General features: G+C 49.9%; 1 protein-coding gene across 2 annotated transcripts in view; it reads right to left on the minus strand.

The window, feature by feature from the left end:
• Positions 1-10,933: 10,933 nt before the first annotated feature.
• MYH9 (myosin heavy chain 9) overlaps positions 10,934-13,313 on the minus strand; it is a 100,758-nt gene continuing 98,378 nt past the window's right edge. For both annotated transcript variants that reach the window (XM_077168695.1, XM_077168696.1), the window contains exon 41: positions 10,934-12,472. In XM_077168695.1, coding sequence (XP_077024810.1) covers positions 12,355-12,472 — 118 coding nt within the window. In that variant the 3' untranslated portion in view covers positions 10,934-12,354. The remainder of the gene's footprint in view (positions 12,473-13,313) is intronic.

Below are 13,313 nucleotides of genomic sequence, written 5' to 3' on the forward strand. Positions count from 1 at the left end.
GCAAATGAAGAACACAGAACTGTACAACACAGAGTGAGCCGTGATGTAAACTAGGCTAATAACAGGAAAACTGTGTATGCAGGGGTGGGGGAGGGGTGGTATATGGGAACTCGGGATTTCGTGCATGATATTTCTATAAACCTTCAACTGCTCTAATTTTTTTCCTTTTAATAAAAGAATGGTGATGGACAAACGACTCCAGAGAAAGGGTGGAAAATAAAGTGAAGCCAATCTTCTAGAAAATAAAACAAAAAGATGACAGAAGACAGAGCTAAGTGGGGAATAGAAAAGTTACCCACCCACAATTATTTCTTAGATAATTGCTTGAGAATGAGTTGCAACAACAAAAAAAGGGGGCTGGGCGTGGGGGTGGGGGTGGGGGTGGGGAGGTGGGCACGATAACCAAGGAAGAAAGATGTAGGATCCAGGAAACAGGAAAACCAAGCCAGAGAGAGGGAAGGTCCAGGGCGACAGATGGACACACAGCAGAGCAAGCAGTCCGGAATGAAATGAGAAAGGAAAAGCTCTGGAAGGAAGGGCTCTGGGCAGCAGGGGCAAGGGGACTTGATGGAATACCTAATGTGATCCACAGTTGGAAAGAAATTAGGGAAATGATGAAAGCAAATGGTGCAAGCATAAAAAGAAGTGAAATCTTTATCCTGATAGAAAGCAAACAAATAATGCATAAATTAATAATAGATAATGTAATAATAATGTCTACTAATCTGAGTGAGCGTAACTTTTAGCGTTCTTTCTAGCAGCACCCTGTCTGATCACATACGCCCCCAGGGTCTTATCCTCCACTCAGTGCAGGGAAACTGCATTCCACAGACCTTTAATATCTGTGGCTCCACAGCCCCAGGGCTTCGAGGGGGACTCGGCCTCCTCCCACAATCTCCCTGCTCCTCCCACAGGCAACTTCCTGGCCCAGCCAAGCAAGCCTATGCCCCAGAACGGGCCCAGAGGGGTCTGTGGCCAGCCACGTCCTCTGCGAGGGCAGCGTTGGCCATGTGGCGGTGGACAGGGGCGCTGTGTCAAAGCCCCCGCTGTGGGAGCTCTGTGGCTCCAGACACCACCCACCAGGCCTGCGGAAGGGACAACCCTGCCACCCGCTGCTTCTGCTCCTTCCCCAGCAGCTGTCCCACCTTCTGTGGCCCTAAATCAGAGAGGCGCAGAGAGCCAGCCTGCAAGCTGGGAGGCCAGAGATGCAGTCTCCCCACTCACATGGGACAAGCAAGCAGGGAGGCGTGGAAAGCATGTTCCTAGAGATGTGTACATAGCACAGTGCTGGCATTTTTATATGTAGCAATCATGTAAATATAGGTATGGTGTAAATATATATTTTATATGTAGCAATCGTATACATATAGGTATGGTATAAATATAGGCATTAATATATGTATAATATACATATTCGATATGAACCTATAAAGGCATACATTTAGAAAAACAGGACACTGCTGCTTCTTTTGAAAATAGTCTGAATGAGAATGAAATTAGTTTCTAAAGGAAAAAAAAATCTGCTACTCCAGAAAGCAAGAATGCTTTCAAAAATATTCAGGGCAGTGCTCAAAGGAGTATCTTCTAGCAAGTCCTAATAACTTAAAGATAATAATAATTGATAATATCTCATTTATGATCCCAATTCTTGTCATGTTTAATTGGTCCAGGCTGAGTCTGTAAAAGGCCATGAGTTCATGTAATAATCAAAAAGAGAAGAGTTGAGATAAAGTATACTAAAAAAAATTAAAAGGAAGTGTAAAAAAGGAAATGCAAAGAAGAGTTAATACAGCAGGAATGTTTCATTGTTTAATAAGAAGAGCAGTCTTAATATACATGAGTATTTTTCCTTCTATTTATTTATGCATCTGTTATAATTATTGAGAAAGGAAAGAAAAAGAGCAGCCCCTGACCTTCAGAAACTGGCCTGTCTCTCAAAGCTAGGCCATGTTATTCTCCTATTGGACTTAAATTACCTCACAGAAAACCAACTTCAGACAAGGTTACCCCGAGACCATGCTAAAATGAGACAAAGCAAGGCCACTTCATACTTTTATCTAAGCATGGACAAAAACAAGGCCACCGTGCCACCCACAAAATACCTAACACTCTCCTTTATTGGCTAAAAAGAGTGACTGTTAACTTCTTTACCAATTGCAGCTTTATCCTCATCTGGTCTCCACCGCCTCTGGTGTAGATGTATGGAGATGCCTAACCTTCGAATTGCCCCTGCTTTCTGCAGCACCCAATCTGGGGTGGGTCCCTTTTTCCTTGGAGTGTCCCGAATATCACCACCTAGAGCCCAGATCCTGTTAGAGGTTCTCTCTAATGCTCTCTTACTGAGATGCCCCCTTGTTCCCTGTGCCCTGCTCACTCCCTCATTGCCTCCTGTAATCACTTGTTCAACCATGGTGTCTTCCTGGCCGTCTTTGGCTGGAGGGGTTGATGATATAGATATATAGTGTTTCTATCTGTGGGAGGAGGAAAGGATAAACACAGGCAGCTGTGAGATATCATGTCAGTCCCAACAAAAGTGGGATGGTTCCAAGCAGATTCCTGTCACTTTATAAATCATGGATCCATTTCTAGCTGCTGGTCTTTCCTCTCGGACTTTATCTCAGCAACACAGTAGATCCCCTTGACGCTTCCCTGCCCACCAGCTCTCACACAGTTCCATCTTCCTCAAAAGCCGCTCGCCTCTCCCTTCTCCCAGCTGCTTCTTAGCTTAGGGACTGGACTTCCAGATACCTACTTTCTCATCCTCATTTACAGCAATGGGGTGACTATGTGACCCAACAAGACACAAGGGAAAGTCTGCTGGGAGGCTTCTGGGAAAGGTATTTGGCTTCCTGCAGTAAGAGACAGGTGCGAGAGGAGAATTATTGGCAGCCCTCGCCCTTCTTCCCATCTCAAATGCTGCCCTCATGGAAGCCAGGGCCGCCATTTTGAAATCACGACGTGTGACGATGGCGAGCCAACACCAAGAGTGGGAGGCAAAGCTGGGCAGGAGGGGCTCAGATGTCGGATGACACCAAACATATGTAGATTAGCCTACACCTGGGTCTCATCCTTCTCCATCCTTCTCTGCCATTTTTGGCCTGGCCAAGCTGAACTTCTGTTGGGTAACACTGGACATTGCTCCCACCTGCCTGCCTCATCCACAGTGTGGCTTTTTTGGGTTAGCCTGCAGGTCAGTCAATTCCCAGAAAGGCTGGAGGTGGAAGAAGAGGAGAGGATGCTGGAGGAAGCCCAGGTGGCACCTAAGTCTGCTCCCACCCCCATAAGCTCTTGTCCAAACTCTCCAGATGCATCAGGACAGAGATTCTCAGCAAAGCCTCCAAGGGGCTGTGGGGCACCTCCTTGAGCAGGGAAAAGAGGGGTGAAGACACTGTGTGTCCTGCAGCGCCATCTTTGTTGACCTTCCAGGACTAAGCCGCAGCTCCTCAGCCCTGCACCCAGGCGCCCCTGACCTGCTCCTCCTCATGCCCTCCTCCCTTGTCATTTAACATCCCTTCCCCAGATGGTTTGCCGGCCTTTCCCATCTGCCCCACCACATGAAAGCTTAGAGGCCCAGCTCGACACCCACCTCCTCCCCACTTCCTTGGCTTCCCCCAGTTCCTCCCCCCGCTCCCCTTGAGTGCTGTGCTCTCCTTGCTATAGCTCTCGAGGCATCAGTCCCCCCCATTAGACTCAGAGCACATGAGGGCATCCCTCGTGCTGGCCACCACTGGGGCACCCTGCGCCCTCCCAGGTAGGTCTTACCTAAGAGCAGAGTCTCAGGAAGTGTTACTGGGACATAAAGGCAGCCAGCCTCCCCACGCCAGCGCAAGCCTGCAGCCCTCAGGGTTGAGTAATTCCATTTGCTTTCCTTTTCTATCTTGATGAAAAGTTCTTTCTGCCAGAAAACAAATAAGACTGTAGCTCAGATTTCACACACCTCACCTCACTGATTTAATGTTCTTTTGACCATTCTGTCAGATTTCTGAGAGTTTCCATTTATTTCCCATGTCTCCTTTCTCCAGCCCTAATATATACAAATATTTAATGTTGTTTTATTGGGATATATTCACACACCGTACAAACCATCCAAAGCACACACTCGCTGGCTCACAGTATCATCACGCAGCTGTGCATACATCCCCCTGATCAATTTTCTCCAGAAAAGAAAACCCGAATCCTCCCATGCCCCTTATCCTCTCGATTGTTGACCCCTCTACTGGTGTGGTATATTTGTTCCTGTTGGTGAAAGAGTATTAAAATATTACTGTTAACTATAGTCCACGGTTTGTGACAGGTGTATTTTCCCCATATACCCCTCTATTATAAACTTACAGTAGTGCCATACATCTGTTCTAGCTTTTTAATATTTAAACAGTTAATCACGGACATTGTCCACCACGAGATTCACTGCACTATACATCCCCATATTCTAACCTCCAACTTTCCTTCTGGTGGATACATGGCTCTCAGCTTCCCTGATCTGTGTATGTGATGAGAAAGAGGAGGGACGCTGTGGCAGCACATGGATCCCTGAAAAAATGTGAAAAGCCCAGGCCTGGATCTGGGGGTGCAGCGCCCGTCCAGCTCACCCCACTATTGTTCACTAAATTACTTGCAGGACTTTTCTGGGTGTGTTTGGGAGGGAACGGAGAGTTCATTTCCTTACTGCTTTGGGGGCTCCGTTGAAGGCACAAAAAAGTCTGGTTCCTTTTTGTCTGTAATAGTTCCTCATTAAATACAATAAAAGAGGGGGAGGGGTTTCTACGAAAAAATAAAAATCCCAAAGGGACTAAAGATCTAAAGGTGAACCAGAAGGGAAAAAACTCCAAACGTACTGGAAGAAATGTTTAAAAATAATGGGGAATTGGGGAAACTTTTCTAATGAAGGCACAAATCCCAAGGTTTGTCCTTCCATGTTGGTCTCTGCTGCTACAAACACACAGACCCAAGCTCACATCCCTACCTTACACTCACACACACGCAGTGTGGTTCCTTACGTTGTGATTCCAGAGCTGGGATGGTGCCGCGGGGTCACTCGGCAACGTGTCCCTCTTGCGCCCACGTCTGGGCTACCTTTCCACTGCAGGACCCTGGGGACGGTGTCTTTCTTCTCACGTCACCCACAGCCCTGAACAGAGTGCCTGGCAGAGGGCAGAGGGCGGAGGGCAGAGGGCAGAGGGCAGGGGGTCCTGCCTGGCCTCCCATCCTGGTCTCCCTGCAGGGCCTGCTACAGAGTAAGTGCTGAGAGGCAGGATGGGTGGAAGAACCCCTCGATTCCTTGTATCTCAGAATACAATCCTTTCCCCCCAGCAAGCCTCGGGGCAGCACCCTAGGAACAGCTCTGGTTCACCACCCCTCCCAACACCTACCTTCCTTCTGCGGCCACCTGGCTGCTCTCAGGCAGGCTGGAAGGGGGGAGGGAGGAAGCAGCCAGGCAAACCTGGCTTCAGATCCAGGCTCTGTCACTACCTCATTGTCTGGCCCGGGGCCGTTGCCTAGCCTCTCTGAGCCTGTTTGTCCTCTCTGTCGTATCCATAACAAGATGGTAAAAGTCTGCATGAGGTGGGGGATCATCAGCCTCCTCCACCCTGACCCCTAGCTTACCAAGGACTCTCCCCTTGCCCAGATGGACCAAGACCCAGCTGTCCATAGCTGTGCAAGGGCAGCTGCCAGCTCTGTCTGCACAATTACCAAACACATCCTCTGGCTTCCAGATATACCCAGGAACCCGAAAAGCGAAACCCAGAGTCCTGACCTCTGGGCAGTCCATGCTTAAACACACCAGTGGACTCCATCTGCCTGCTGGTGCCGCCAGCTCAGTTCCACCTGCTGACCCACTTCGAGGGGTAAACCTTCACCTGCCGTTCCAGGCCCCACCTAGTTCAGTCACATTCCCCACGCTCCTTGCCTCCCCGGGGCTCTGGGTGTCTTTGGGAAGGAGCAGCCATCCAGGAGCCAGGACCGGCCTGGCAAATTTCCATGCCCACTCCCACCCCCACCGCCCTAGGCTTGTCCCCAGTCCCTCCTTCTTGTACCCCCAGACACCCCTCCCTGGCACACCTGCCTTATTCACCTGGCGCTCACCAGAGGCTTGCTGCACATTTGTCACATTGCTGGTGTTGAATGCTGTGGCCCAAAGGCTTCCATGCAGGTCCTCCAACCAACAACACCTGCTTCTACCACCTAGAAAAATCATGCTCATCCTTCAAAGCCAAATCAGCATTTCCTCCTCCGGGGAGGCCTCCGGCATCCTCCTTGGCAGAGTCAACCGCCCCTGCTCTGCTTCCCTGGAGCCTGTGGGGAGGGGCTTTACATCCATCTCCGTGGCCTGTGTTTCCACGTCTCAGCACCCTTTCACTCCCTGGTCCCAGTGGCAGGGACCACGCCAGGTCCCTCTGGCCCCTGGCCACCCACCCAAGGCCCACTCTTGTCCATGTCATGTGGATAGACCCAGAAGTATAAGGGAGTGTGGTGAGGAAAGCTGCTGCGTTCTGCCCCAACTGATTTCTGCTTGAAGATGGGTCTTTTTCTCTCCAAACAGTGGAGGTTTACAGGGAGCCCAATATCATGGCAACTCAGAAAAGTCAAGAAGCAGAAACCAAGTCCTGTTTCCTGCTTGGTTCCTGCAAGTGGCAGCCGCCACGGACGGAGGTCAGAGGGTGGGTTAGGCGCTCTGCTGGCTTTTCCCGATTTAATCCTCACCAGGGCGCTACCCACATCTTACAAAGAAGCAGAAGAAAAGCGCCCCCACTCGGAGTCATGGAGCTGGGATCACTGTCCCACTTTTCTGCTTTGCCCTGGGCCAAGGGGGCTGGTGGCCAGAGCCCAGCCACACCTTCCATCAGGGCCTGTTCCCCTGGGTAAACGTCCATGGGGACATCACATCACGACCAAGGAAGGGACATATGGCAAGGCACATGAATACACAAGAGCAACACTGCAGCTGGCAATGCGTTTACTTCCCTGTTTGATTTGAGCTCTACCCTGAAAAGTAGACCAGGGTTACGCTGTGATTTTGCAGCTGAGGAAACTGAGGCAAGGGAGAGGCCGAGGCTTTCATCTAGCAGCCGGGCGGGAGCCAAGACTCAGACTGAGCATGACATTTGACACCTGTGGCCGCTGTTCTTGTCTAAGGTTCTTTTTGTTCCTTTTTCTGTAGGCTCACTTCCTCCTGGATCTTCCCCCTTTTATTAGCACAATGTTAGTTTGACAGCCAGAAAAAACACTGCCTGCCAGTTAGGAAGACTGTGATAAGAATTCAGAGTGGGCTCAGAACATAAACAGACTAGCTGAATACGATCTCATGGTTGGGGCTGCAAACTCACGCGGATTCAGTGTCTCTTGCATCCAGAGATATGAGATGGGACCTCCCCATTTGGAGTCCCTAAAGATCTAGTGACTGTAAAATAGGGCTCAGCTTGATCCCCAAAGGTACAAGATAAGTCACCCAGCATGTCCACAGCTCCACAATTGCAGTCTTGGCCAAAATCCCTGATCAACAAACAACCTCAGCCTGCTGAGAATGTAACCCCAACCCAAAGAGTGGGGAGGTCAGAACTGCTTAGAAGGGCACCCAGCGGCTAGAGCATCACCCGGTGGGGGGTGGAAGTCACAGGTAGAGGGGCCACACCCTCCCTGTCGAGCCCCCACGGCCGGTGTCTTGTCATCCCATGGAGAGATGTGCTTGGGTCACATGTGGCTGCACACTATGACTTGTGTGCGCCACAACGGAGACCCCACCTGTCTACTGTTCTCCCTTTTCATAAGAACTACGGGAGAAGGCAGGGTGCTTTAACCTGGGGGCATGTGACAATGGGGCTCCTGAGGTCACGGGAGTGGCCAGCAGAGAAAAGTATCTCATGACTATCTCATGACCGCAGCACAGTCTGATGGCCCCTGGGGAGCTCATGGGACACTGGGCCCCTGCTCTGGAGAAAGGAGCCATGGGCTCCAGCCACTCGTTACTAGGCCACCAGCATCATCCAATGGACAGTTCTGTTTGTCTTTCCTCCAAGGGCAAAATCACGCCCTTAACAGAGAAAACAACTGTCAACTCCAGGGAGGTTTACTATAAATGATACATAAAATCAAACTCACAATATTAGTATTTGTGTGTTAAAGTCAAGACAAATATGCATTTGACTTCAATATTGACACATTTGCAGAATTAATCGCTTTTGGATTCCAATTTAAAATGGGTGAGGATTCTACTCAATAATTTTAGGTTGAAAGGTGCTCTGCTAAGAACTGAGGATATGGCAAATAAAGAATCGGAGACGCTTTAGCCCAGAGAGAGGAAGAAACCTTCCATTTGGCAGATCTCAAAACAGGAGGGGTAAGGAGTAGTGTGGGGTGGGGAAGGGGCCGCGAGAGCCACACCTCCAGATCTTGGGGGCACTCGCAGGGGTGCCGCCACGCCCCTATTCCCTGGCACGGGGGAGACCAAGGAGACCCTTATCTGATGCCACCCTTGTGCCCAAGTATGATCTTAAAAATAATTGCACCTGAGTCCTTTACAATTTGCAAAGTATTTTCACACACACGATTGGAATTGCTTCCACAACGGCTGTCTGATGAAAACATTAATTATCCCTATTCCACAGAAAACGAAAGTTTAGATGGGGTGAAATGGCTAAGGTAAGTGGCACAGCAAGGCTTATAGCCAAGTCTCACTGATCCTTTGTTTTATTTCCTGGGCCATGATGCTTCCTCAGAGGAAGGGAAATCCTTAACTGGGTTCTAAACACGTAATATTCTTCCCTCAATTCTCCCTGTCAGCTCCAGATGTGTCATAAAGCTTCAAATACCATGAGAATTGGTTGCCTCAGTCCCCGTGGTCTACAAGGAGAGGCCTGCAGTCGAGTCGCTGGGGGTCACTGGGAGCTGGTCTCTGCCCGCAGCAGACTCTAGAAGGCCAGTCTTCCCTAACAGCTCACTTCAGGGGGTGGGAAAAGCTGCCCTGGAATGTTTTCCTCCAGAGGGTTGTGACCCCAAATTCCCGCTAACCCAGTCTCTCGCTCTTCTACAAGCAGGAGAGAGCCTTCGGCCTTCAGCCAGCCTTGCTGGAATGCACCTCTCCTAGTTTTGGGCTGTGTGACTCAGTTTTCTTGCTTGTAGAATAAGACTCATAATAGTATTTGCCAAGAGTATGTCTGGGAGGATGAACCAAGATAAGGGAAGGTGTCCGATAAATAGAGCAGATGTCCAATAAATGAGAATCCATATTTTCTGAGCACCCGTGAGGCATATATCGACACCCAGCAAGCGTTGTGTTATCTCCGTTCCCCTTCTCAATACACCCTCCAGAGTGCCTGCTGCTGCTTACTCCATTGTACAAAGAATTCAATCACTTTCCCCAGTCAGAAGGCACACCATTCAGCAGCTCTTAAATCACAGGTTAGTTTTCAAAATAATTATGTACTCACAAGATAAAATAGTATCAAAAATAGAATAGAGAGGTCCCATACACCCTTCACCCAGCATCCCCCAGTGGTGGCATCTGAATTATAGCCCATTATCCAAACCAAGATATTGACACTGGTCCAATAAAATCAATACAACTATGGACCTTACTTGAACCTCACCTGTCTTCGCGTTCACTGTCTTTCATCTTTGCAGTAGTTCTATAGTATTTGATCACACACATGGACTTACCATCACCGCAGCCAAGGTACAGACTGTCCCTTTATAGCCACACACTCCCCACCATTCCTAAACCCTGGCAAACTGTGCTCTGTTCTCCATCTCTACAATTTTTGTCATTTTGAGTTGAATGATATTCCTCTGGCTTCTTTCCCTTAGGATGATGTTTTCAAGGTCCATCCACACTGCAGCATGCGTCAGCACTTCATTCCTTTTCATGGCTGAGTACTATACCATAGTGTATATGCTTGTGCCACAATCCGTTTCTCCATTCATCCGCTGGTGGACATTGGAGCTGTTTCCACCTTTTGGCTACAGTGAATAGTGCGGCCATGAACATGCGTCTGCGTGAGTCCTTCCAGTGATGTTTGGTATATAACCAGGGGTGGAATTGTCAGGTCATAGAGTAATTCCATGTTAATTCTGAGGAATGGTAGGGCACTTTTCTCATCCAGCTCTGCCTTCATCCTCCCACACCTGAAGTGGTGGGGCAAGGATCACATTATAGGTGACACTGAATCACACCCACGTGTGTAGCAGGCACCATGCTGTCATCTGATCACGTGCCACTTAACCCCCACCCACTTTATGTGGCAGCGACTATTATCCCCACTACAGACAGCTGATATCAAGGCAGAGGGGAAGTTCAGCAACCTGCCCAAGGCCAGCCAGAAGGACGCAGAGCTACCTGCACCTTTCCCTTCAATACAAACGGCACTGAGGAAAAGGCCCAGAGAGGCGACATCTGGTGCCCAAGGACACAACTTGGTGGAGCTGGAACCCAAGCCAGAAGCATCTGAAGCAATAATGAACTGGTACTACTTCTATGGACTGAAAACCCAAATGCGACTGAAAGGAGGGGAAGGTAGGCAAAGGTCCCCAGTGTCCCTCACCCACCTCTCACGTTGACCCCTGCGGCTCCCTGTTTAGAGGCGGGACAGGGGCACTGCTAAGAGGCCTGGGGAGCGCTCTGGGGTGCATCTCCTGCCTAGAGGAGCATGTCTTTTCTAGGCAACTGTGCCTGCCAAAGCCAGTGGCCCAGGGAGGCTGGTAAGCAGACCTGCTGCTTGAGTCCCCAACTTGTGATCAAGTGAATATCGTGTCCCCGCTCAAAGGAAGGCCTTTTCTCCATTCCCTCCCCTTACAATGTTCTTCATTGCTCCTCTATACCCAGCACCTAGCAAGGGGTCCGGACGCGCCCTGAAGATGCAAAAAGTAGGTTCTTGCAGCAGCGGGGAAGCACAGCCGCCTCCAGGCCTACTGCCTCCGCAGAGAGATGACACCACGCGGCTCATAGCACATGGTACTCTTTATTGTGACGCTCAGTGGAAACATCTGCAAACCAGCTTACTGTAGTGGTGACAGCTGCAACACATGCTAAGGCACTTTTATTATATAAAAAAGGGTGTGAGAGTTCCATTCACTCCTTTGTGACAGCAACTGAGACCTGAATTCAGAGCTTTTTATGCATATGTAGCTTTTATATATCTTCATGATTTGTTTCCTTTAAAAAAAAAAGAATGCCTTTTTTTGCCATAGATAAGTCTAAATGCAGCATATACAAAACAGTTAAGAATACAGGTAAATTCAGCAACCAGTGGAGACCAGTGTAGGACAAGGTACTCTCTCTTCTAAACATGGTTCCAAAGGAAAGGCAGTGGTAAAGACGGAATTTTATCATTTATTGTGAGAGGGGAGAGAAAGAAAACCATTTTCTTTTTTCCTTTCAAAATATATCTGTGCAGATGACGGGTTTTTAGACCATGCTGAGTTAACGGTGCAGAGAAACTACCCCTGGGCCCCAGTCCTAGGGTAGGTACAGCGTCATGTGGGAGGGCTGTTGGCCCTCTCTAATGGTCTGGCTGGCAGACTTGGGACAAGTCCCTGAACCATTAAATAGATTTGGTCCCCGAGAGTGTTGGGAGGAGCCACGGGAAGGCTGCTGGCTGCTCCAGCTTCACCCCAGCAGCCTCACTGTGGCAGGGGGCAGGCTGCCCTCAGCAAAGAGGGGAGAAGGGGTCATCATTGCACTTGAGACATTTTAGCATCAGGAAGAAGACAGAGGGCTGGTCCGGAGGGGGTGGGGAGATGCTTACCTCCACCTCCCTCCCCTGCCATAGCATTCTGCACCCTGCGCAGAAGCAGAGAGCCTGGCCTGCTCCCACTGACCCTCCCGGAGCCTCTGGAGTGGAGAGCCGTTGGGGCAGCAGGTATGTGAGGTCACCGCATGTGATTGCCAACAGCAAAGAAGCAGGGAAAGGGGAGAGAGGGTGGCAGAGGGGGAGGTGATGTCTCTCGTAGGGTATCCAACTATCAAAACTCCTTTAGTCTGAAGAAAAATAGATTTATAAAAAACATCTTGCCCATCCTTAGGCGCCTGCCCTGCTTGCCTCATCATCTTTTGCTTTTTGGCAAGAGCGGGCCGAAGATTCTGCTGGGCACTCTTCTCCTGGGCCTTAGCCTTAGCCCAGGACCCTGACTCTTTGGTATCAAATTCTGGGAGGTGGTGGTGGTGGGGAACAGAGGAAACCAAAGGCCCACAACTAGGTGTGCTGTGTAGGGGGCGTGTGCAGGCCTCAGGTCCCCGGCCTGGTGGGAGCTGGGGGAGGGTCACGGTCACAGCCATCCTAGGAAGGAGGGCAGAGGTGCTGTGGCTTAGGACGGGGAGGCAGGGGCGTCGCCCATCCATCGCAGGCAGCAGGAGGTCGACCCTTACTCGGCAGCTTTGGCCTCAGCCCCATCCGCTTTGCCGTCCACCTCTTCGTCTGAGCAGTCACCAGCACCTTTCCGGGCCATTCGGCGGGGCACCACGAACGGCAGGTCCCCACGCCTGCAGGGGCAGATGCACAGGGTCAGCGAGCCGGCCTCAGGGAGGCCACCGCGAAGCCTACACATTGCAAAGCAACTTATAGACGGAAACTAGACGCCGAAGTTCTGAAAGGGAGAAAGCAATGCTGTGACTCCACAGTCACAACACACCAGCACAGAAAGAGTCAGGGAATCAGGACTGATATTGAGTTGCTCTCTGTAGAAGGTCACCCTTTGCCCAAACTTAAAAAACAGCTGGAATCAAGGTAAAATGCACTGTTCGTATAGAGCATAAAGGTGGACACCTTCTTCCAACCACAAGCAAGAAAATGAATATTAAATTCTGACCAGAATGTCTGTCTTGCTGCTTTTAAGCTTTCAAAAAAAAAAAAGATCCCTGGGCAAATGAAGTAAGAAACGAGACTCTCAGGAAAAAAGAACCTCTGCCTTACCACTGAATCCTTCATAAAATGTTAACATGCCCTCCCCTTAACAAAGCAAAGAAGGTTATTTCACGGTGCCAGGCAGTGCAGGATTACACTGGTATTCATTCAACAACGACGTGTGAGACACCTACTACGTGCCAGGGGCTTGGCCAAGTTGCCTCAAGAACTCAGTAGGGAAATGTTCTCACTGGGGTTAAGCTGCGACATGAACAGGCTGTTGATACAGGCTGGGAGGGAGTTACCAGGAGTTTACTGTTTGTTCAGAGGCTGGGCGAAAGCCTGGGAGGCGAGAAGCAGCAACGAAAGGGGCACCAAGTTTACAGGAGCTTCGTTTCCTGAAACGTGCTTTCCCTAACTAACTTTCTAAAGGAGAAACAATAAAGCAAAAGGGCGGGTGGGAGCAGATGGCCCTGTAGG

Source organism: Tamandua tetradactyla, chromosome 7 (assembly GCF_023851605.1).
Source record: "Tamandua tetradactyla isolate mTamTet1 chromosome 7, mTamTet1.pri, whole genome shotgun sequence".
In the NCBI taxonomy this organism is placed as follows: Eukaryota; Metazoa; Chordata; class Mammalia; order Pilosa; family Myrmecophagidae; genus Tamandua; species Tamandua tetradactyla.